Genomic DNA, 25635 nt, shown 5'->3' with positions numbered 1-25635 from the left:
TTTAGTTATAAAAGTTTCATTTATTTGGGCTTAAAAATAAAAAGTGCCGACTACTGGGACATGCCGAACTTAGGCACACTTACCCTATTAAAAAAAAATAAGAACGCAAAAAATACAAACTAAAAACGAAATAAAAAAAAAAAAAAATCGAATGGGCGAAACAAAATGAAAATAAAATTAAAATCGTTTAGACGGTAGGATAGCTGGAGGCGGTGGCAATACCACATTGATTCTGTTTATTACGGGACATCTTGATGAAACCCTTATCACCCCAGGTTGTGCCCCAAGAGTTCTTGACCAACCAGTAATCATTGCCGTTTTCATCGGTACCATAGCCCACAGCCAAGACACCATGATCCAATTGTTGGGGATCACAGGCTGGTTCATTGTAAACTCCCTCACTGTAGAATTGGAATGATTCATGGGAGGCATCAATGGCAACGGACACGGGGCCAATGGTGGCAATAGCTTGCATCATTTTCTCTTCATCGCCCTCGGGAATGTCAACGAAACCGGTGTCGGTGGCGCCAATGGCATTCTTGTCGAAATGACAGGTATCATCAATGCCTTCATAGGGATAGGCTTTTTCGGTATCGATGCCACCGTTTTCCTTGATGTAACGGAAGGCATTGTCCATGAGACCACCATTGCAGCCATTGTTGCCATATTTCGTTGAACAATCGACCAAATTTTGTTCACTCAACGAGACAAGGACACCAGTTTTGCGGAAATGTTGTCCCTCCAAAGCGCCGGTGGATGAGAAGGACCAGCATGAGCCACAGTGACCTTGATCTTTTACCGGTGTAACGGCACCCTTTTGACGCCAATCAACAGTCTTGGGTACAGTCACATGGGCAGGGGGAATGAAAGTCATACCAACCACACCTTGTTCACTGGAATAAAAAAAAAGAAGGAAATTTAAGTTTGATTTATTGGAAAACAAAAACATTCATGCTCCTACTTACCGCAAAGCCTTGCGCAATGTGTGATTGTAGCCATTCATGGTCTCCCTGAATTCATGATGCAACATATCGGCATATTTGTTCAAGCCCAGCTTGTACGATACCTTGCCGGTGGCATACAATTGATTGTGTTTGGCAATTTTGTGACGATTTTCGGTGAAAATTTTGAAACGGAAACGTTCCTCCATATCATTGTTGTAGGTTTTGCGATGTTCCAACTGAAAAGAAAGAAAGAAAAACAATTGAGATAATTGTGGATTAAACAAAAATGATAGGAAGCCTTTAAAATGGAGGAGTAAAACAATAAAAACAAGGATATAAAAAGAAGAGATAAAAGAAAATAATTAAAAAAAAAAAATTAAAAAGTATCAGTCGGTTTTGCCGACAGATGTATTGCCTCAGCCAATATTCGATTATTTAAATATATTTGGATTTCTGTTAAGACAATACAAATTGTCGACCCTCTCTGGAGTGGGTCCCGAAGGAATGGGCCAATATTGTCCACTTTATATAGGACCCAAATAAACATGATATAAATATTGCGACATGTCAGGTTTGGACTATTTTGGTTACTGCCCTCACATCATATGAGATATGTGATAACTTTTGAGAAAAGGTTAACATGTGCTGAGGTACGAGATATAGTCGGTCGAAACATTCCATTTTCATATTTCATCTAATACAGACAAAAATATTTGTATGGGCAGAATTGCAAGAAAATCGGAGATTTATATCAAATTTTATGCGAAATAATAAATTCCATATTCATCTCAGGTTTCTGGTTGAAAGAAATGGCAAGTTGTAAAGAATCGCTGACTTGTTTCGCCAATTATGACAGATAAGAGCATTAAAAATTGTGACGCTTTGTGGATGAGGTACCAGAAGGAGTTGGCAGATATGTATCATCTTCACAACAGATCTTGGGTTAAAAAAAAATGTTTGGATGTGTGAAATTTTAAGAGAGTTCTATGCTTATTTTGCTTTTTATGAGCGTTTTGTGAGGCCTTTGTATGGGAGAGGTACCAGAAGAAATTGTCGGATCTACCATTTTTATAACAAACCTTGTGTTCATATAAATATTGAGATGTGCCAAGTCTGAATAGAATTTGATGATAAATTCGCGTTTTATGAGCTATATGGATATTCAAAATTTTGAACCTTTGTGGGGAGGTACCAGAAGGAGTGGACCGATATGTTCCATCTTTACAGCAGATTTTTTGTTAGTAAAAATAATGGGATGTGCGAAATTTGAAGAGAGTTGGATGAAAATTTCAGATTTTATAATCGTTTTGGTTATTCAAAACTTTGACCCATGGTAGGTGGTATCAAGAAGGAATGGTTCGATCTCTACCATATTTAAAACAGATCTTATGTTGATGGAAAAATTGAGATGTACCATGTCTGGAATGGAATCGGAAGTTAATTTCGCTTATTTTGAGCTTCATGAATATTCAAAATTTTGAACCTTTGTGGGGGAGGTACCAGAAGGAGTTGACCGATGTATTCCATCTTCACAGCAGATCTTGTGTTGGTAGAAATAATGGAATGGATGTGAAATATGATGAGAACCGCATGCTAATTTCGGATTTTATAATCGTTTTGGTTATTGAATTTTTTTTTGACCCTTTGTGGGGGAGGTGTACTTGAGGGAGTGAACCGATATTGTCCATTTTCGCACCTGACCTAGAACTGATGCAAATATTTGGATATGCAAATTTGGAACAAAATCGGATTATCCTTTATCCTTCTGTGCAGTAATTTATATTCTTTGAAAAATGTTGACATTTTGTGGGGGAGGTACCTGAAGGAGTGGACCGATATTGTCCATTTTCGAACTTGATCTAAGTTTGACAATCATTTTACGAGTTCATATCGAATACTCCCTTCGAGAGTTATCGTGCGCATCAGCCAGCCAGACGGACGGACATAGCTAGATCGACTCCAAATGTCTTGAAACGGATTTGGTCCAAAGAGACCTAGGGTCTAAAACTGTTATTTCTATTAAGCACGTTTCGACCATATCAAATGATATATACCCTCTGTAGCCATATTGCTGAGGGTAGGTATAAAAACACCATAAACTTGGATTTCTAAATTAATTTACTACAGGTCCTCTAAACGTGGATTTTTAAATGAATTTACAGGTCCTCTAAACGTGGATTTTTAAATTAATTTACAGGTTGGTCCTCCTCTAAACGTGGATTTCTAAATTAATTTACAGGTTGGTCCTCCTCTAAACGTGGATTTCTAAATTAATTTACAGGTTGGTCCTCCTCTAAACGTGGATTTCTAAATTAATTTACAGGTTGGTCCTCCTCTAAACGTGAATTTCTAAAATAATTTACAGATCCTCCTCTAAACGTGGATTTCTAAATTAATTTACAGGTCCTCCTCTAAACGTGGATTTCTAAATTAATTTACAGATCCTCCTCTAAACGTGGATTTCTAAATTAATTTACAGGTTGGTCCTCCTCTAAACGTGAATTTCTAAAATAATTTACAGGTCTTCCTCTAAACGTGGATTTCTAAATTAATTTACAGATCCTCCTCTAAACGTGGATTTCTAAGTTAATTTACAGGTCCTCCTCTAAACGTGGATTTCTAAATTAATTTACAGGTCCTCTAAACGTGGATTTCTAAATTAATTTACAGGTCCTCTAAACGTGGATTTCTAAATTAATTTACAGGTCCTCCTGTAAACGTGGATTTCTAAATTAAATTACAGGTCCTCCTCTAAACGTGGATTTCTAAATTAATTGACAGGTCATCCTCTTAACGTGGATTTCTAAATCAATTTACAGGTCCTATAAACGTGGATTTCAAAATTAATTTACAGGTCCTCCTCTAAATGTGGATTTCTAAATTAATTTACAGGTCCTCTAAACGTGGATTTCTAAATTAATTTACAGGTCCTCCTCTAAACGTGGATTTCTAAATTAATTTACAGGTCCTCCTCTAAACGTGGATTTCTAAATTAATTTACAGGTCCTCTAAACGTGGATTTCTAAATTCATTTACAGGTCCTCCTCTAAACGTGGATTTCTAAATTAATTTACAGGTCCTCCTCTAAACGTGGATTTCTAAATTAATTTACAGGTCCTCTAAACGTGGATTTCTAAATTAATTTACAGGCCCTCTAAAGGGGAATTTCTATATTAATTTACAGGTCCTCCTCTAAACGTGGATTTCTAAATTAATTTAAAATTAATCCCTTTTAACCCCATTTTTGATTTGACTTAAGAAGTCCTTCTAATGTGGTTTACACCGTGCGACATAAAAGGTCTTTAAAATGTAAAGAAGCAACACCTCCGAGAGGTCTTCCATGTGTAGCTAACTTCTCTTGTTGAAACTCCTAAACGATCCCTCATCATTTTTAAATTTAAATTTTTCTTCTGGGGTTCCCCATATTCTCTAAAAAATATTTGAGGTTAAGACGTCACTTTTATTATCTTCTACCCCCTAGCAATTTTGCATTGATGGTTTGTTTTTATTTGCTTTTTGATTAACGTCACCTATCACCTATCACCGCCGCCGCCACCACAACCACCAGCACCAACCAAAAACAAAGCTTTCAAATAAAATTCCTCATTCGCATTCTGTTTTGAGTTCAAAAAGTCATTAAAAATTTGTTGTTGTGGTTGTTGTTGTTGTTTTTTTCTAGTTAGATCATTTCGCTGTCATTATTGTGCGCGTTTGTTTTGCGTTTGATGGAGAGGATGGATCATTAAGAGAGAGAGAGAGAGAGATCTATCATGTGGCGAATGATGATGATTTATAACAATTTATAGGGATGAGGGGGAGAGGGAGGAGATGGAAATGAATGTATTTTGGAGAATTTCTTTGGTTCTGGGTCATTCTAAATTTAATCGGGAGCAATATTCACACATATATTTTCCCACGCATAAAATTGGCAAGAGGCCAAATGATTTTGAAAATATTCAAAGAAAAAAGATTTGGTCATAAGACGCACGCATAAAACTGTCATTTAAATTTGTTAGCCCGAGGTGGCAATAAATATCACAAATCTTTCTCAAAATTAATAGACACACCCTAATACTTGGGTGTTACACCCAACAAAAACTGAATTGAATTTCCCTCCAAATTGTCAGTTTTGTTAATTTATTTTAATTAAAGTATTTATTACAGAAAACAGCGATCGTATGGCTGACTGGCTGACTGGCTGGCTGACTAACTGACGGCCTATGACAACGTCACACAGCCGCCTCTGACGCCTGGATGGCTTGTGATCCAAAAGGAAATGCTTATCGTTTTGTTTGTGTTGTTTGTTCCCATGGACTGACAGCTAGCCAGCAAGCACCTCTCATCACTTTATTCACCAATAATCATCGACGGCATCATCATCACCCGAATTTGATTGTGCTGCGGATCGGTCATATCATCCACAATTAGACTAGACGACATCTGTACATATCAGAGTGTTTATAAGTCTGTTTGCTCTTTTCTTCTTATCCTAAATTTATTTGTTTCTTTGTCAATTTATTTGACGTTGACGTCTTGGGCGTATTTGAGTGACAATTGATGGTTTCGCGGGTTGAAAAATTAGGAGAAATTGGCAAGTCTGCGGAATTCGAATGATGACAAGTTGTAGAGAGAGACAACATCTAAAGTATTGGTGTATGACAAGGTTTCCAAAATCTTCCATGTTTCTACAATGCCTTCCATACCGAAAAAAGGGAAATTCCAAGAAGTCATCGAATATCTTCTGTAAATATTAGGGCGCCTGAGAAATGTTTGTGTAGATGCATGGTCCCTAAAAGAGGTTTCTTGCAATTGAAAGCATCTCTCACGACTTCAATCATTTTGACGTTAAGATACCTGATAGGGATATCTGGGCTGGCGCTGAACGAACTTCCTTTGAAGGGTCTGGATTTGTATACAGACGGCATCAAGTTGGATGAAGGCAACTGGGTTTGGAAGTATTCTGCCCCAATCCAATGATTAAACACTCATATGAGGTTATTGACAGTTGAAGAGTTATTTCAGGCGGAAATTCTTGCAATTAAGAGGGCAGCCGAAGTTATTATATATCTCGATAATCAGGCGGCCCTAAAAGCCAAGTGCCTTTAAATCGAGAGTCACTTTTGACTGCAAGAAAGCTCTCATTGAAATACGATATTGGATTAAGCGTTGTTGTTGTTGTAGCAGCCCATACTGCTGAGGAGTCAGACCCTCTCAATCGGATTCTGCATCCAAGTCCAGCCTCAAAAAGGATGCAACCTGTATGGGTTGGGTCCACAACGAAACTGGAGTTGGGTGAGTAGGTTTGGCTGGACAGCCCCGCTTGATAGGTCTGCGTTTGAAAAGAATGTTCGATTTTCTATCTCCCTTCTTCTTCTTAAGCTTTGTCGTTGTTGTTGTAGCAGTGATAACCTACTTTGTTGTTTATAGACTAATTAATCCGGTTCTTCTTCGATGTCCAGGTTTAGGAATTCTGTTACCTTTATGGGCTGTAGGCAGAGATCCTCTGAACAGAGATGAGTAGGTTTGGCTGGAAAATTTAACAGACGCAGCGTATTATGCGGGCCTGTATCGCACGCTGGGCAGGCGTTCCGCTCATCTTTGTCCAGTCGTGCCCAATATGAATTGAGACGGCTGCTACATTCTGAACGTAGTTAGGCCAAAACTACCCGGGTTTGCCTAGGCAGCCGACATTCTTCAGCTGCAATGAATATGGGGTGGACTCCGAGGATGGCCATTCATACTGTAATTGCTAACTACGTCTGCGACTGCAGCAGTATGAATGCTATTCAGACCCCTTTCATAGGTAGGCTTCCTGATCTAGGGACTCTCTCTTATATCGCTGGACCTCTCTCGATCATGAAGGTCCTTCCTGACATGCCTGAGTGGGGAAATACTGTCCACCACATATGATGGTTAGGATGACTCCCACGATAACACCCAAGCAGGCACTGCAACGAAAGCATATGATTATGCTGACGTAAGAGAAGAACCTTCATCTCCTCATGTAAATAGTTCACAGGAGTCATGAGGATGCACCCTGCTTCACATGGTGGAAAACATGGCCTATAAAAGGTCGCGGCCAGTGAGCCGCCCACCTGACAACTATGTTTGTGATTTGAAATTCAAACAGAGTCAAGTCACAATAGTGCAAAAAAAGTAGTTTTCTTGGCCGAACTTGTGTACGCCTTGGTGGAAAAGTAAAAAAAGTAAGTTGAAATCCTTTTATTTATTTCCCTGATCTAGAGGACTGAAAATATGAAATCCTGAGACTATCTGAATAACCAAGAAAGAATGCCAGCAATCATTTTTATTATCACTTCAATTCTCTCACACTTCTCATTCTCGATAGACTATTGACTTCTAATTTCTTCAACAAATATTGAAACTCGTCAAGAAACAAATAAGAAAACATGTGCCCGTCGTCGAGACGACTTTGGCTGTAGAGGGTGGTTTTCCTTCATTTCAGTTGTTATGGTGTTTACGGCTTTGTTAGAAACCCTATTTATTTGCTTTTCATGTCATCGGCCTGCCGACCGGGCGACGACGACCCTTTTATTGTTTATTTAGTAATGTGTAACAATAAATTTCTTATCATGTCAACTTAATATTTATTTCAATAGTTCTGCCACAACATATATTGGACAGACCACCCTCTGGTGTATTTGATTTGAAATCTTATCAAAATATTGTATATTACTGAGTATTGATCAATCATATTTGGAGGCAAATTGATTTCGTATCGATTGGTTGTGTGTGTGTTAGAGTTTTGGATGTGACGTAGTACCACTACTGAAGGGTAGTCTGTCAGTCAGTTTTATTGGCCAGATAGGTGATTTGTGGGAATGGTAGAAAATCGAAGTCATGCCAAAGATTAGTTAGTTGGGCTATTAATTTATGTTGCTTTAATTGCGGTCACAACTCACACGATTGACAAGATTAGCGTGTTTAACGCAAAAAAGTGTCGGAGATAAAAAATGGTCAAAGGCAACCAGGGTTTAGATTAAACAGGAATTTTTGGTCATTTTTTTCAATAAATTGAATTATGGGAAGGTTTCTCAGCACGTTGTGGATGAATTGCGATATAAAATTCAAAATAAAATAAAAACAAGTAAATAATCTGTTAGTTCGACCGGACAGAACTTTGAATACCCTCCATCATTTGGAACGAATTTGACCATTTTCAAAAAAAAAAAAAAAAAAAAAAAAAGGAAAAAAAAAATAATAAATAAATAAATAATAAATAAATAAATAAAAAATAAATAAATAAAAAAAATAAATCCGTTAAAAATTCTTTTCAAATCTTGAAAATACCGAATGTTGCCGTTATATTAGGGTCTATATGACGACGTGGACCTTCATAGACAACTTTTGTTATAAGCCAATAAAATATTCAAATGCGAAACTTGAAAAAATCGGTGAATAATGCCGCCAAAATCGTCAAAATATGGAATATATATGGGGGCTATATCAAAACGTGGATCTGCACAGAATATTTTCTGTCATAGGCTGTAGTGTCCATTACGAACTGCAAATACCAAATTTGAAACAATTCCAGTGAATAATGTCGCCAAAATCGTCAAAATATCGAATATATGTACCATTATATGAGGGCTATACGAAGACGTGAATCTGCACAGACAATCTCCTGTCATAGGCTGTAGTGTCCATTACGAACTGCAAATACCAAATTTGAAACAATTCTGGTGAATAATGTCGCTAAAATCATCAAAATACCGAATATCGGGAAGTACCGTTATATGGGGGCTATACCAAAACGTGGACCTACATGGCCCATTTTCAATACCAAAAGTCCTGCAGACATAATATACATTTGAGTAAAATTTTATCAATCTACTTCATTTCGTTCGGAAGCTAGAGTGATTTCCACACACGGATAGACGGACGGACATCGGTAAATCGACATTGAATTTTACGATTTTGATACAATTTGGCAGAGGCATTTCTGGGCTGTAACTGATATCTGGTACCAAATATTATTCTTGTGGGTAGCATATTACGAATGTGAGGGACTTAAAACCACAAAATCGGATTAAACATATATGTGTGGGAGCTAAAGCTATATCAGAATCGATTTTCACCAAATTTGATGCACTTGCTTCGAGACTGAATTCGGTCGGATGTACCAAAAATCAGTTCATTTGGTGCACAATTAACCCGAAATCGCTGGAAGATATATTTGGGAGCTTTATGCAAATCTGAACCGATTTTGACACAATTTGGCAGAGGCATTTCTGGGATGTATCTGATATCTGGTACCAAATTTTATTCTTGTGGGTAGCATATTACGAATGTGAGGGACTTAAAACCCCAAAATCGGATGAACATATATATGGGAGCTAAAGCTATATCTGAATCGATTTCCACCAAATTTGATGTGCTTGCTTCTAGACTGAATTCCGTCGGATGTACCAAAATTCAGGTCATTTGGGCTGATATTGGCCATTTGGTGCACAATTTATCCGAAATCGGTTGATGATATATATGGTAGCTATATCCAAATCTGAACCGATTTTGATACAATTTGGCAGAGGTATTTCCAAGCTCTATAAGATATCGGGTACCAAATATCATTCTTGTGGGGAGCATATTACGAATGTGAGGGACTTAAAACCCAAAATCGGATTAAACATATATATGGGAGCTAAAGCTATATCGGAATCGATTTCCACCAAATTTGATGTGCTTGCTTCTAGACTGAATTCCGTCGGATGTACAAAAATTCAGGTCATTTGGGCTGATATTGGCCATTTGGTGCACAATTTATTCAAAATCGGTGGATGATATATATGGGAGCTATATCTAAATTTCAACCGATTCTCATCAATTTCAATAGGTTTCGTCATTGGGCCAAACAAATATTGTTTGGAAAATTTCATCTCAGTTGGATAATAAATGCGACCCTGCATTTTGTTCACAAGAATATATGGACAGGCGGACGGACGGACTGACATGCATAAATCGACTTAGAAATTGATTCTATGAAAATCCTCAAAAGTAAATATGGGTCTATCTCGCCTCCATGTTACAAATAAATTCACTATGTGGTGTAGGGTATAAATAATAATCAAAAAATTCTTTCGTAGTGCATGTTGATGCCCCAAGTAAGCTCCTTATAAATCCCACTTCCAATTGCAAATTTTCTTGGAAATGTTTTTTTTTTTTTTTCTGATAACAATAAAATTTATTATATTATTTCAATCTGCGCGTTTCAATATTTTTAATGCACATTCATTGTATTATCAGTAGATTGTTAATACCAACAAGGCAGAATATTTCGATTATAAAATAGTACTGCATCAAATCCCCTGTCTCTCTTGGGTGATGTTTTTTTTTTTCTTTTCTTTTATGTTTTGTTTTGTTTTTTTTTTTGCAAAATAAACATTAATCTAGTGGCTTCTTATCACAAAATAAATCATTATTGAAAAACATATGCAATATTTAATACATACGCCAAAACACAGATGCTGGGGATCGTGGAGAGTTTCAGAAAAAAGCGAATAGAATTTGGGGTAAGAGGCATGATAGAGATTGGGGGAGGTGTGGTGTTCCCTATATCCCTCTACAAGTCAGATTGTTTATCATAATTCGGTTAAATTAATTTCGAAAAGTGACAAAAGATCTTAAATTTAGCACCGATTTAGTGGGATTTCCTGGTAACCTTGTAAGCCAAAAGAAGTAAAATAAGGGGAGGGGGGGTCACTTATGCTGTAGGGTACAATTCCAAAACATGGCTTTCTATCTACGAAAAGGGAAGCCTGAACCAAAAATCATAGAGTAAATGACAAAAAAGCGTGGTGGCCAGTTGCCTAAACCCACAAATAATGGATAAACTCGAAAAAAGAAAATATGCATGAAAAACAGAAACAAGGAAAACTGCCTTCTATGCAAAAAAGACAGCATGTGATAAGCTAAATGCAAGCGCTATGCACAAATCGAGTAAGCCAAAACAGAAACAGAAGCAGCAGGAGGGAACACACTGAGCAAGTTGTTCGACAAGTGTTGAGGAGGCGACAGACAGACATCGCGTAGAATTCCAATCAAATGTTGAAAAGGTTCAGTAGCCTTTTGTATAAACAAAATATACATGTAGCGCTGTGTGGTGGTGCCAAAGAGCAGAGCACACCCCATGCATAGTGATTTGCTGTTTGGTTTTTTTTTTTCACAGGAAATTGATAATTACATGTAAATAATCATGGTGGACATGGCACAAATGGGTAAAAAACAAATTGAGTGTACCGCTTGTTTGATTGAAAGGTGGATTTATTAGCTATGCCATAGATGTAGCGTCCGTCTGATAATCCTACATTCAATCCTTATAAAGCAGAGTTAGACAATATTCCCGGTATTTATTTAGTAAGGAGAGATGTCCATGATTGATTTTGTTTGGGTATTAATTACAATATTTCCATATTTATTCATATCCAGTCATAATTTTTCGTTTTTTTTTCAACTAAAAAAAAACTAATTTTAAAGAAAGTGTGAAGCATTATTAATTATAATAATTAACAAACATTAATAACTTAAATCTATATAAAATTAAAAAAAAAAAATCAAGGAAACCTTCATAGATTTCCTTCCAGTATACACATGGAGTTCTCTTTTTTAATACAAATAAAGAAAGTGCTTAAGCTAATTTGTTTGTAAAAATGTCACTGCCAACCAGAAGAAACAAGTCGCCAGCCAGTTGGGGGAGCCTTTTGGAACCTCACAAACAGGAACCAATGATTTACTAGTTGTTTAGTTGCTGTTGTTTTTGTTTTCTAGCCAAGATATTCTGCCATATCTTTTTTCATAATGATCCCAATTCGATGGTGTTGCCATCATCTATCGCCCGTTGGCCAGCATTTGTGGATGTTGTGGCCGGCTCATCGTTGATATCCTCATAGACAACTAATTTTCGTTTTTGGAAAATGTAAAACAAAATAATGCCATTGACAATGAAGAGCACAGCAATTATGACGGCCGGCACATAGACATCTGTCACCATGTCAATGGGTTGTAGTTCTTTTGTCATTTTGTTGTCCTTTTGTGTTTTATTTGGTGGGGTTTTTAAGGCAAAATTAAGTTCAGTTTTCCTCTCTGTGTGGGGGGTTGTGCTGCTCTCCAAAATTTGTTTTTTTATGATTTATGTAAATGTGTTGGTTTCTGGTTATAATATATTTCACTTGAGTTTTTTTTTTTCTAATAATTTAATATTAAATTTTTTGCGGGTATTTCCAAAAAAGAATCACAAAAAAAAACAAGAATTTCACACAGCAAATGCCGCCGCTATACGAAACCAAGCAACCTTGCTGGTGTATGTCGCTAATACTACTGAGAGAGCAGCACTATTATCATAAATACTAACATTAGGCAGCCGTAGTGGAAGGCAGGCAACGATAAACGTCACAGCACAGCACACTCAGCGGCGCAGTAGAACAATGAGCAGCAAAAACACCAAAATAATACAAAAATATCAACAACAACTAACAAAGCAAGCACCACCACTTTGATTCTTTTTCAATGGTTGTTTTTTTTTTTTTTTTTTGGGTGATATGCTGCTGCTTCTTCTTCTCATGCACATGGAATAGAATAGTGCGAGAGAGGGGGGTTTTCGGTGCTATTTATGTACAAAGAACATTGTGGTATTATGCTCAAAGAATTTAGCACTTTTAACATTGCTCTCCTTTGGAGAATTCTCAATTTTCCAACATAACAAAAAGTAAGAAAGAGAGCAAGCAAGGTGGCTACATGTATTTTCATAGGACGAACAGTGTGTTTTAAAACATTTAAACCAAGCCCCCTTTTTCAACACAATCCCCAACACATATTCATTAGACATTATTTGTGTTAGGTAATTCCTACCGCCAAACCGAGAAATTGCTGAAAGTTAAATTGCCTTATGTGAAACAGCCCTAACTCTCAATAAAACACATGTCAAGGCGTGTTAGAGAGACAGAGACAATAGAACTAAACGGCTAACTTAATTATTATGACACATGATTAAGGATGCTGGCTAAATGGCGGGCGGAAATGAAAACAACAGAAAAATAGATTAACAGCTGATCTTTTGACACAAAAAGAAAGAAATTACCACGCGGGCCAATAAATTGATTTATACAACTATTATAATAAAATAAAGTGTTTTGAAAAAAATATATAATGTAACAATTAACTAAATTATGATGAAATGTAATATTAAGGATGCTGGTTGGTTTGTTGGCTGGCAGGCAGACAGGCAAAAAGTAATCAACTGAATAGCAGAAAAGAATGACCGATATAATTTCGGTACTATGAAATAGAAAATAGAAGACTTAAACAAACAGAAACACATTGCCATGCGGGCGGCCAATATAATAGATTAATACAACAATTATTTTAACAAAAATTTCTTCGCAAACACGTTCTTTTGGTAAGAATATCATCATTGCAAGAGACACCAGACAAAAACTCTGACTGTATTTTGTTTATTTAAGCATTTAACAAATCCATAAAAATAAGACACCGCCACCAACAGCAGGTAAGTAAAATTAACAAAAGAAAAAACCTAATCAAATATTAAAATTGTTATACCAACATTTTAGCACGTTCAAGTCGGAATTGTATTAAGCTTGGGAGCACATGAAGTGAAGATTAAATTTTCTGTGGAACGTTTTATCATTGTACTGTTTCGCTGGAGCCCAGGTGGAGTGTTTTAACGGAATAATAAACGAGTTGTCATGGGTCGATCTATCGGGTAGCACTTTAGCAACCCCATTCGGTACAATCTTTTAATTGCTGAAGCATTGATCAAATTAAATTCGTAACCGACCTTTAAAAAAAATTCCAGAGTTGGACACGCTACTTCAATATGTGAAACGATTCTTTTAATTTCAGATTTTGTCGGAATTGTATTAAGACCTAGAAACAAGTCTTCTATTTAAATACAACTTTTTGAAGAAGAAAAAATTCCATCAATGTAAGAAATGTTCCAGAATTGGACATGTTACTTCAATGTGTGAAACGATTCGTTCAATTTCAGGTTTTGCCGGAATTGTATTAAAACCTGGAGACGAGTTTCCTATTTAAATACAATTTTTTGAAGAAGAAAAAGTTGCATCAATGTAAGAAATGTTCCAGAGTGGGTCATGTTAATTCAATATGTGAATCGATTCTTTCAATTTCAGGTTTTGCCGGAATTGTATTAAGCCCTGGAGACAAGTCTTCTATTTAAATACAACTTTTTGAAGAAGGAACAATTTCATCAGTGGTATACCCTGGCAGCCTTCAATAAAGGCATTTTTTCATAAAAAAAATATTCACTAATATCTGCATATTCTCTATACTCCAGGATTATAAATTGTTAATGAAAAATTACTGCTGAGCACCGTCTTGCAGCCTCAATTTCGTGGTGTATTTTCAACAATATTTGCATCTGGTCTGTCTTTAAAAAAATCGGTAATTTTCATCATCTTCCAATCAATTTTGGTGCAAACATTCAGAACTTAATAGTTTCACAAATAAGTTCTTTTTTTGTTGTTGCCTCATTTTCCTGTTTATTTTGAATCAAATGGCAACTCTGATGTAGAAAAATTTGGCCGTTTCATTATTAAATGCATTGGCCTAAAAGTATGCTTCATTTTCAAAATGAAATAATCAATAGAACACTTTAGTTGGAATTCATATTCATCCCATTTGAACCTAGCGAGGTTGTTTTATTTAAACAATATATAATATAATAATGAAGAAAATCGTTCTCCAAACCTAGGGAAATTCAAAACTTACAAAACAATACTTAAAAAGTCTACTAGCCGGCCGGCAATGGTCACAGACTGGGAGATTTTAAGCTTGGCTGTAAATAAATCATAGATTACTATATAAATAAACTAAAAAGTGATGCCGTAAAACAAAGTGTATTGGACAGATAAGGAGGATTGAGAGAAAAAAAAAAACGTTATTGATAATCAGCCGCCGCCAGTTATGGCCAAGCCGTATGATGACCCAAATCAATGACTTATTGCAAATATTTACATACGAGATTACTTGAAAATAAATAATAAAACGCAAAATGAGATAACAACGGGAATAATAATCATCGGAAGCTGAACGATGCAAGATTCATGGCAAAGAACGTATTTAAATTTCACCAGCATTCATTCAACTTGAGCACGTTTCTTTCGCCAACCGATACGATTGATGAAAGGGAGCAATAATTTAAACTTTGCCCTCCTGTGTTTGAGACAAAGAAAAAAAGAGTTCATTACTTCTTTCATTTGATTAAAAAGGAAAATGCCATCATTATTTTGTTTTAATCAGGGAATTGGTTTTTGTTGGCCATTTTTCTTTGCTGGGGTGAATGTTAAGGCATGGCACAATCAAATGTTAAGCTCAGCAAAACTCCGCTTATATCCAAGCTAAGTATGTTTGTTTTTATTGTAAAATATCATCTACGACATTCACATAAAAGCCAAACAACAAAACGCTTAAACAAAATCAAATCACGCTATGTTATTGTCATGTGATAATTATGTATATGAGTAATGGTGAATGCATGCATGCTGGCTCTGGATGGCCGGGCTGGACTGGGCTGGTTAGCGTGATAATATGATTGCTGACTAACTCGGATATAAACAAAAGATCAGCTTTTACTGTAAACAAAACAAAACTTTTTAAAGTTTCTTGCATTTGAAACCACGACAAGAAAGTTGAAAGGAATGGAATTGCTTTGTTTAATAAATGCCACTGATATCAAATTTCTGAAGAGCACATTAAAAAATAATTAACGTTTTGTATATTTATTTGAAAATTGAATTCCTCTCATAAATAACACAAAGCCCTGTTTGCTGTATTTGTGTTGGAACAAATGCAACTTTAGACATGGTGTTTTTGGGTTAATGTAAAGTGCAATGAATTTGATGATGGGGATTTTCCTTCTGCCGTTTGTTTTACGACTGCTTGTGTTTTGAATTGAGTTTGTGTTCAATAAAATTTCAAAGTTGAGAATGACTAATTGTCCCAATATTTTGTGGCATTTGAAACACATACATAGCGATAAAATCGGACAATGGCAGAATAGCACTTGAACTACTTAAGGGAGTTTATTTAGCACAATAGATAAGATCGTCAGCTATTGAATGTTGACACGCAAAAATGTGATACTAAAACCAAATAAATAGTTTCCCTTCCCTGTCTATATGCAATGAATGAAAAATAGCAATAATAACTTATTTATATATTATATTCTAAAAATCCAAAACTTACCTTGTACGCATGCCATTCCTCTTTAATGACTTCAGTCAATGAAACGGCTTGTGTTACGGCTACCAAAGCCAGCAAAGCTAATACTGGACGCATTGTGATGAAAAGAGATGTGTTAAGTTGAATGCTAAAAAGAAAAAGGAAAAAAGAGATTAGATAAAACGAAAATACAAAAGAAAGTCAACTACAATAGGACGGGAGGATCTGTACATATAAAAATTGGATCTAAGATGGCAGTTTTCTATGGAGTATACCTTCTACTCGCTAGCAACACAAAACTTCAATATGATTGAAAATAACTGCAAAAAATTAAAATAAATCTCAAAACTTTCTTCAAAAAATTCTAGCATTACTTAGCTGAGGCAACCTAAATACTTGAAAAAAAAAATGCTCCCTAAAAGCTTGGAAGAGGCTATAAAAACCACATATTTTAAATAAAGCAATTTTTTTGGAAAATAAATGAAGATTGAGTGGCTGTGTTGAGGCTTTAAAAATACTTGAAAATTCAAATCCGCATCCTGAGGTTATTTCAATTTTTCTCTTGGATGCTGAAATATCGGATTCCTCTTTGTTTGGACAAGCCTTTAAAATTCTAGAAGAAAAATCTGCGACTTGAAGTTTTTAAAATTCTTGAAAAAAAAAAACATGCGTGGATGAACCTTACAATTTTTGAAAATTCACGTCTGGAGAAATGCAAAAAAAAAAAACCTTCAAAAGGAAACATCCTAGGATGTAGATCGAAGAGCTCATAAAGGGGTCTTAAATAACCTTTTTTCAAAATTCTAGAAAAAAAAGACGCCTCCGAGCATGGAGGAGGCTATAAAAACCACATATTTAAAATAGAGCCAACTTTTTAAAAAATAAATGGAGATTGAGTGCCTGTGTTGAGGCTTTAAAAATTCTTGAAAATTGAAATCCGCATCTTGAGGTCATTTCAATTTTTCTCTTGGATGCTGAAATATCGGGTTCCTCTTTGTTTGGACAAGCCTTTAAAATTCTAGAAAAAATCTGCGACTTGAGGTTTTTAAATTTTTTGAAAAAAAAAAACATGCGTGGATGAACCTTTCAATTTTTGCAAATTCATGTCTGGAGAAATGCAAAAAAAAACCTTCAAAAGGAAACATCCTAGGATGTAGATCGAAGAGCTCATAAAGGGGTCTTAAATAACCTTTTTTCAAAATTCTTGAAAAAAAAAAAAAAAGACGCACTCTGCAAGCATGGAGGAGGCTGTAAAAACATATTTAAAATAGAGCCAACTTTTTACAAAATAAATCAAGATTGAGTGCCTGTGTTGAGGCTTTAAAAATTATTGAAAATTCAAATCCGCATCTTGAGGTTATTTCAATTTTTCTCTTGGATGCTGAAATATCGGATTCCTCTTTGTTTGGAAAAACAAGCTTTTAAAATTCTAGAAAAAAATCTGCGACTTGAAGTTTTTAAAATTCTTGAAAAAAAAAAAACCATGCGTGGATGAACCTTTAAATTTTTGAAAATTCACGTCTGGAGGAATGAAAAAAAAAACCTTCAAAAGGAAACATCCTAGGATTTAGATCGAAGAGCTCATAAAGGGGTCTTAAATAACCTTTTTTCAAAATTCTTGAAAAAAAAGACGCGCCCTGCGAGCATGGAAGAGGCTATAAAAACCACATATTTTAAATAAAGCTAATTTTTGGAAAAATAAATGAAGATTGAGTACCTGTGTTAAGGCTATAAAAATTCTAGAAAATTCAAATCCGCATCTTGAGGTTATTTCAATTTTTCACTTGGGTGCTGAAATATCGGGTTCCTCTTTGTTTGGAGATGCCTTTAATATTCTAAAAAAATCTGCGACTTGAGGTTTTTAAAATTCTTGAAAAAAAAAAAAAAAAAAAAAAAACCCATGCGTGAATGAACCTTTCAATTTTTGAAAATTCACGTCTGAAGAAAAAAAGGAAACATCATAGGATTTAGATCAAAGAGCTCATAAAGGGGTCTTAAATAAATTGAATACCAGCTGAAGGAGTCTTTTATAGATAGATTTCCTTAAAGGCATTTTTGACCATAGAAGACTTGGTGAAGGGATCTTTAAAATATAGACGATATCGTTGTGGACAAAATTCCGAAAGAGTTCTTCTAGGGAAAATACCATAGTCTCTGCTTTAGAGATGGATCGGATAGTAAAAATCTTTTAAAAACAATCTCCTTCATAGGTGTTGAATAAGGTTTTAAAATTGTAGAACGAATCTGCGTCTTAAATGCTTGAAAAATACATGCCTTAGGTGCTTATGTGGGCTTTTACGACGATACGAATAACCTCCACACCATTTGGAAGGAAATTGAAAATTTTCAAAAAAAAAAAAAAAAAATCCGAATACGAAGACGTGGACCTGCTTACAAAATTGTTTGTCCTAACCTGTAGTACCCATTAAGAACTTTAAATACAAAATTTATTACAATTCCGATGAATAATGTCGCAAAAATCAAGAAAATACCAAGTATCGGGAGGTACCGTCATATGGGCACTATACGAAAACGAGGACCTGCATACGAAATGTTTTACCATAGGTTGTCGTACCAATTAATATCTTCCAATACAAAATTTGAAACGATTCTGTTAAATATTGTCGCTAAAATCATGAAAATACCGAATATTGAGAGGTAGCGTGGACCTGCATACAAAAATGTTTGCCATAGGATGAAGTACCCATTGCGAACTTTAAATATGAAATAGTTCCGGTAAATAATGTCGCTAAAATTATCAAAATACCAAATGTCAGGAGCTCCATCATATGGGGGCTATACGAAAACGTGGACCGGACATGGCCCATTTACGAACTTAACCTGCCTTCTGATAAACTATGCATGTATGCAATATTTTAGTCTTCTATCTCAATTCGTTCGAGAGATAGCGTGATTATAACATACAGACAGACACACAGGCATGGCTAGATCATCTTAAAATTTTACGCTGATCCAGAATATATATACTTTGTAGGGTCTATTATGAATATTTCGAGGAGTTACAAGCGGAATGACAAAGCTAATATATCCCTCACAGACTGGTGAAGGGTATAAAAATAGATGATAATCTGTAGTGAGAATTCCAGAATAGGTCCTCAACGGAAGTAATACCTCCGGTCTACTACAGATAAAAGAGTAAACCTTTTGAAAAAGTCTTTTAGAGATAGGTTTCCTCCTGAAAATATCTTCAATTGATGAAAAATTGAAGCAATGGTCATTGCAACAGACTTCATGAAGGAGTCTTCAAAAGTTGGTAGACTTCTAAAAGGAGACCTTCTTATATAGAGATGACTTTAAATGGTCTATACAGAGTCGTGTACAAAAAGACGATTTCCTATAAAAATACAGTCGTTGGGTGCAAAAAAAGGCAAGGAAAAATACATTGCCTGAAGCATGATTAATATCACTCGTACCAGAGTACATACTGGCACCGATTAAGGTATATGAAATTTAAAATTAAAATCTATTCAATGAGAATCGTGTTGAGTTGCTAAATTAGTAATGGTTTTTGGTTTTCGAAATCAACACACAAATATATTTTTAGAATTTGAAAGGAGTCTTCAAGAGTTGGTAGATTTCTAAAAGGCCTTTTTTATATAAATGGTCTTTACAGAGTCGTGTACAATCAAAAGATTTTCTATAAAAATTCAGTCGTTGGTTGCAAAAGGCAAGGAAAAAACATTGCCTGAAACATGATTAATATCACTCGTACCAGAGTACGTACTGGTACCGAATACTGTATACCGAATATCGTGGTGAGGTGCTAAATTAGTAATGGTTTTTTTGTTTTCAAACCAACACACATATATTTCTTAGAATTTGAAAGTGTATGGAAAAAAAACGCAAACGTAGTAGCTATTTGTCGATTGGAGTCCGGAGTTTTTTATGATTTGCTTGGGTTAAAAGATAACAACAGACAATGTACAAGTTATCTATCTAAAGTTATAAATCTTTGATTATGTTGTAAATTTTTTTCCTACATTTTATTGACCATTTGTGGACTTTCATTTAATTCAATTTAGTTTTCGAGGATTCGTAACACATTAAAGATTAGAATACATAGAAGGCTATATATTGACTGACTCAAGTTATCGGGTGGTTCCTTCGTAAAAGAACAAAGGAGCATAGGGAGAACAACTATAAATTATGGGTCGAAATTGAACTAAGTCAACTTTAAACTCCTTTGTTTTCTTTTACGCAGAAGCCAGCCGATGACTTAAGCCAGTAAAAAACTTGTTCTATGTGTTTTCACTTTAATACAGTCTCTCTATTGCGCTATGACTAACTGATAACTAATTATTAGATTTGAAAATAAGAGGCGTATTTTAATATCGCTCCATTATTGTTATTATCATTAAACTGTCAATCATTATTCTTCTTCTAACGAAAACAAATTAATCTGTATTTTTGGTGATTAAGAGAAATTCCCATTTTGTTTTATAATATTCTAAAAAAAATAAAAAACGATTTTTAATTAAAAATGGTTATTCCAATAATTGTTACTCAAATACCTCTCTGATTTTCCATCCATAGGACTTGCATTTCAATTCCATAGCCGATTCTAGTCAATGACCTTGAGGGGGGCAATTTTCCATTGTCCACCATTATCTTCTTTTTGAAATGTTGCATAAAGAATGTTTATGAAAGTGATATTCCTGCACAGGACAAGGAAGAGAATATGCTTTGCAATCGATTTGTGTAATGTCCCATTTTATTTTATGACTAATCCCCGATATTTTTTTTGTTATCTTTTAAACAATAAAACAATGAATCCAGACACTCACCCCCCTTCGAGAATATTGAATTTCAGAAAGGTAAAGTTATTCTTTGGGGGGTTCTTTTTGTTATTTGCCAACCAAAAATTGAGAAATACTGGGGGTTACAAAATGCTAGACAAAAACACAATCGAATCGAATGGCTACGAAGAAAATGGTGAAATATGACTATATCTAGGAAATTCAAGAGAATTTTTAGGCTCCAATCCAATTTTCCATGAAGTGGAAAGTTTTAGGCAATTTTCATGGCCTTCTTGAAGCTTTCAGGACTTGGATTTTTTAGGGAAAATTTCTACAGATGTTTTAGGGAATTTTTATGGTCTTCAAGGTGGGGAAAGTTTTAGGCAATTTTCATGGCCTTCTTGAAGTTTTCAAGACTTGGATTTTTTTTGGGAATTTCTATGACCTTATTCAAATTTTCAAGGCGTAAATGTTTTAAGAATTTTTATGGTCTTCAAGACGTGGACAGTTTTAGGCAATTTTCATGGCCTTCTTGAAGTTTTCAAGACTTGAATTTTTTGTAGGGAATTTCTATGGCCTTATTCAAATTTTCAAGGGGCAGATGTTTTAGGGAATTTTTATGGTCTTCAAGGTGGGATGTTTTAGGTAATTTTCATGGCCTTATCAAAAATTTCAAGACAAGTTTTTTTTAATAAAAATCTAATGGTATTCTTTGGAATTATGAAGTTTCATGACAACAACTTGTTTCATGAAACTTTTTTGTTCTTACAAAATGTTCAGGCTTAATCCCATTATTGTTGTTTTTTATAAAAACAACATCTGTTTTTTTTGTGGAGAACGATGGTAATGTTTACCAGGCAGTAAGGCAGGGTATACCTAGGGAACTTTATGGTCTCATCCCAGTTTTAAACGCGTGGACATTTAAGAAAATTCACATGGCTTTATCTTTTTTCTAAGACATGGAATTTTAAGGAGGTTTTCGTGGCCTCATTCAAGGTATACCTAGGGAACTTTATGGTCTCATCCCAGTTTTAAAAGCAGGGACGTTTAAGAAAATTGACATGGCTCCATCATGTTTCCAAGACATGGACTTTTAAAGACATTTTCGTTGCCTCATTCAAGTTTTTATGAGGAAAAAGTTTCCAAAAACTTTTGACTGTTGGGCAATTTGTATGCCCTCATCCAAACATCCAGGACGTGATTTACTTAGCGAATTTTATGGCCTCAGCTAAATTTCCAAAACTGGGATTTCTGAGGAAGTATTTATGCTTTTTCGGATGTGGATGTTTCAGGAAGTTTTTCATGGTTTCATTGAAGTTGTCAAGACGGGAAAGTCTTATGAAATGTTCATGGCAAGGGGACGAAAAGCACCCAATTCTAAACAAATATTTATAGCCCCATTAGGGTTTAAATACTGACATTTTCAGGGTATTTTTCTAGCCTCTCAAGGGTTTTGAGGAAGGAGACATTTCTAGCTACATTGACGTTCCGAAGGAGTGGATTTCCAGAAGACCTTCTAATAATCTATTTTAGAGAGACATAAATCTGAGAATGAGACGAGAAGAGCACATTTCTGAACGATTTTTACAGTCACTTTAGGATTCCAATACTGAAATTTGTGGCCTCCGAATAAGGCACACATAAAAGAGATAAACAGACCCCTAAAGAGATTTTCTCCAAATATTTGAAGTGGTCGTCTATGGGTCTAACGTCCACTAAAGATTCGATGGTAGCCGCCACTAGATCTTCTGGAGTGACGTCTTTCTCATAAAATGGATGTGCCTTAACCGGAGTCTAAAAGGGATATTTTTAATAAAAAAAAAGGAAGCTCCTGAAGATGTCTGCTTCCAAGAGAGGGCTTCCAGTAAAGGCAGCTTCTTTAGATGCAAAATGGATCCCAAAAACAAATTCCAACCTAACACATCAAAGAGATCTTCCAACGACAAAAAGTACTTGACGAAATTATAGGCATTGGTGTTTCGATTTCAATTCCAGATGCAGAGTATGCAAAAATAGAAATGATAAGAGATTGAAATTGATATTTTGAATAATTCCTCTTTTGAAAGCGCACCACGCACAATGTTTAACTCGATTGACCACTTCCATGGTGGTTCCCAGTGATCTTCAAAAAAGCCAGGGTCATTTGTGTTATCACGTTTTGGCATAATACAAATCATACAACAAAAAGTAGGTAGGTATTCAAAATAAACTTCCGATCGGCAGAGTTCGCATTCATGCATAGAATTTTAATATGATTTTATTTATCTTTCTTGAATAAATAACAAACACCCCCCAAAAGCTTTTTGTTCACAAAAATATCAAAAAAAAAAAAAAAATGAAAACGAAAACAACTAACACATTTTAAATGTTTCATTAAACTTTCAATAAACGACACAAAACGTAGCGAAAGCCGTGCAAAACAAAACATGAAACAAACAAAATCAAAACTGGTTTTTATTTACAATGGAAAAAAACACAAATCATTGCAAATTTCAGCTGATAAGCTCATTTTTTGTTGTCTGGGTTAAACGACGCCCCTCTTTATTTGTTATCACCCCTTCGCTGTCTTTGTCTAATACCCATTAATGTTCAACAGTTTTTTTTGCATCACTTCTTTGTGCTATTTTTTGTTTCGTTTTATTTCCGAAACGCTTTTTTGTGACGAAATACTTGACGATGATAGACGCTTGAATCGAAATAAACAAAGAGTTGTTTTTTATCTTTGAATTGGTCAAAATTAATTGCTTGGCCTACTGTACCTTTCCCTTTTCGCATTTCCTTACAGGTTGTTCTTCATCGTTTGTTTACCTTGACGAAAAAATATCCTAGAAAATGTTGGCAACCCTTGTTTCCATAGGAAAAAATTAACACGAAGAAAATTAACGGGTTAACAATAACAACCAAAGGAATAATAATAAATTACTGTTATATTATCTGTCTTCCTTGTACAAAATTCTACGCAATTTGTCATCCATCTATGCCTGCACAACACAAAATGCAAACAACAAAAGTCACATAGTTAAACTAAAACAACAACAAAAACACCGCTGAAAACTGACTAGCATAGAAAAACGCAATTAGAAATTAAAAAACTAAACAAAGGCCTCCTCATAATCTCTTCTTTATCAAAAAACACAGCAATAATTGTTTTAATTACTTTCTGATTCGATTTGCACTTACCTTTCTTAAAACAATAAATTTATTTATTCTTGGAATTCGTTTTTCTTTTGTTATTTGAAACACACACACGCAATATATTACGCTTTGTTATGCACGCTACGGCACTTGTTTTTACGTCTTTCTGACTGGAATTGTTTAGTCAGAATAGAATTAATTATATTTGTTATTCGTAAAGAAACCTCGAAAAATGAAATTAGGGAACTGTAGATCGGCTTTTGATATATCGATAAAACGATTACTTCGAGGATTGCCGCCAATCGTTGAGGGAAAAAAGTCGATTTCCATGACCCTAAATAAAGGTATTTTTATACCAAGTTCACATGCAAAGTACATTAATTAGAATTATTAGAAGAAACTACAACAAATACAATTAACTGCAAGCAAATTAAAAGTTTGTTATTGTAAGTAGACTGGTGTCAGTTTACATTTTAAATATGTGTATCTAAACACATTTATCAGTAAATAGTACAAATGTGTTAAAAACTAAAGCTAAAAAAATCGGTTGTAAATTCTATTGCGCACACATCATTAGAAATCCACGGCATTTAGAGCTGATTTTAGTTATCAAAATCCATCTAACTTGTTATTGGTCTGTTCCAGAACTGCGAGAATGTAAAAGTTTTTACTACGATAACCGATTTTCCCTCTATGGTATTGAAGAAAATTGCAAAAATACTAGATTCTTGCAGGTACCGGAACACAGCATATGTGTGTACGGCGTTTTATACGAATTATAAACCTTTTACAAATACATTTTTATAAGGGGGACTACAAATATTTATTATTTTACTACAATAAACGATTTTCCCTTTATAATATTGAAGAAAAATCTAAGAATAGTAGTTCTGGAACAACGATTAACACTCATTACCAGGTTTTATTTACACCGAACATGTTTTCATAAATCGTGTTATAAAAATTGTCATTAGTTCTGCTTATAAGTAAAAAAACGAGCCTTCAAGAAATTAATTGTTCAATAACAAATGTTTGAGTCGTGAATTAAATTGAATTTTTCATTAAAAATTTTAGATTTCAAAATTGGTTTGACACTTTGTTGTCCCAGCAGCTGCATCGATGCGGTTCTCTAACCTTCTACTATGGTCCAAGAACTGCAAAAAAATGTTTACTACGATAACTGATTTTCCCTTTATGGTATCGAAAATACTATTAGATTCTTGCAGGTTCTGGAACAGAGCAAATATTTTGCGGATAATATACCATGTTTATGTTTGAATTTTTTGTAGGGTTAATATATTTTAAGATGATTTATTTGAAGTATAAGTAATAGATATGTCAATTTTAATCCAAATCCAGTGTGTTAACCTATTTATATGTAAACGTACTGTTAGTCTTAGATTTATGCATGACAGAAGAATACAGGTAGATGCATCAACGCTTGGGAGCATTGACATGTCAAAAAAAAAAAAAAAAAATTAAATGTTTTTTATATGTTTTCTTATACTACGTCATTTGGAGGCTATTATAATTCGCGTTTTTTAACAATTTTTACAAATTTAAATAATTTGTCATTCAACATT

General features: G+C 34.8%; 1 protein-coding gene across 1 annotated transcript; it reads right to left on the bottom strand.

Moving 5' to 3' along the window:
- LOC101891431 (cathepsin L) lies at window positions 1-24260 on the bottom strand. The gene is made up of 4 exons (XM_059126132.1): window positions 24098-24260; window positions 16185-16308; window positions 966-1180; window positions 1-893 (listed from the first exon to the last, which is right to left on the bottom strand). The coding sequence occupies exons 2-4, from the start codon at window positions 16275-16277 to the stop codon at window positions 188-190; spliced, it is 1014 nt and encodes a 337-aa protein (XP_058982115.1). The 5' UTR covers window positions 16278-16308; window positions 24098-24260; the 3' UTR covers window positions 1-187.
- Window positions 24261-25635: the final 1375 nt, after the last annotated feature.

The sequence above is a fragment of the Musca domestica genome, unplaced genomic scaffold (assembly GCF_030504385.1).
Source record: "Musca domestica strain aabys unplaced genomic scaffold, Musca_domestica.polishedcontigs.V.1.1 37, whole genome shotgun sequence".
NCBI lineage: Eukaryota > Metazoa > Arthropoda > Insecta > Diptera > Muscidae > Musca > Musca domestica.
Note: the sequence above shows the minus strand (reverse complement) of the source record. Positions and strands in the feature narration are given on the sequence as shown.

Excerpts from the sequence above, each read along its gene's own strand:
- LOC101891431 (XM_059126132.1), bottom strand. The coding sequence starts at position 16,277 with ATGCGTCCAGTATTAGCTTTGCTGGCTTTGGTAGCCGTAACACAAGCC. Across the intron at positions 1,181-16,184 it reads AGGAATGGCATGCGTACAAG|TTGGAACATCGCAAAACCTA; the intron begins GTAAGTTTTGGA and ends CTTTCTTTTCAG. Across the intron at positions 894-965 it reads ACATTGCGCAAGGCTTTGCG|TGAACAAGGTGTGGTTGGTA; the intron begins GTAAGTAGGAGC and ends TTTTTATTCCAG.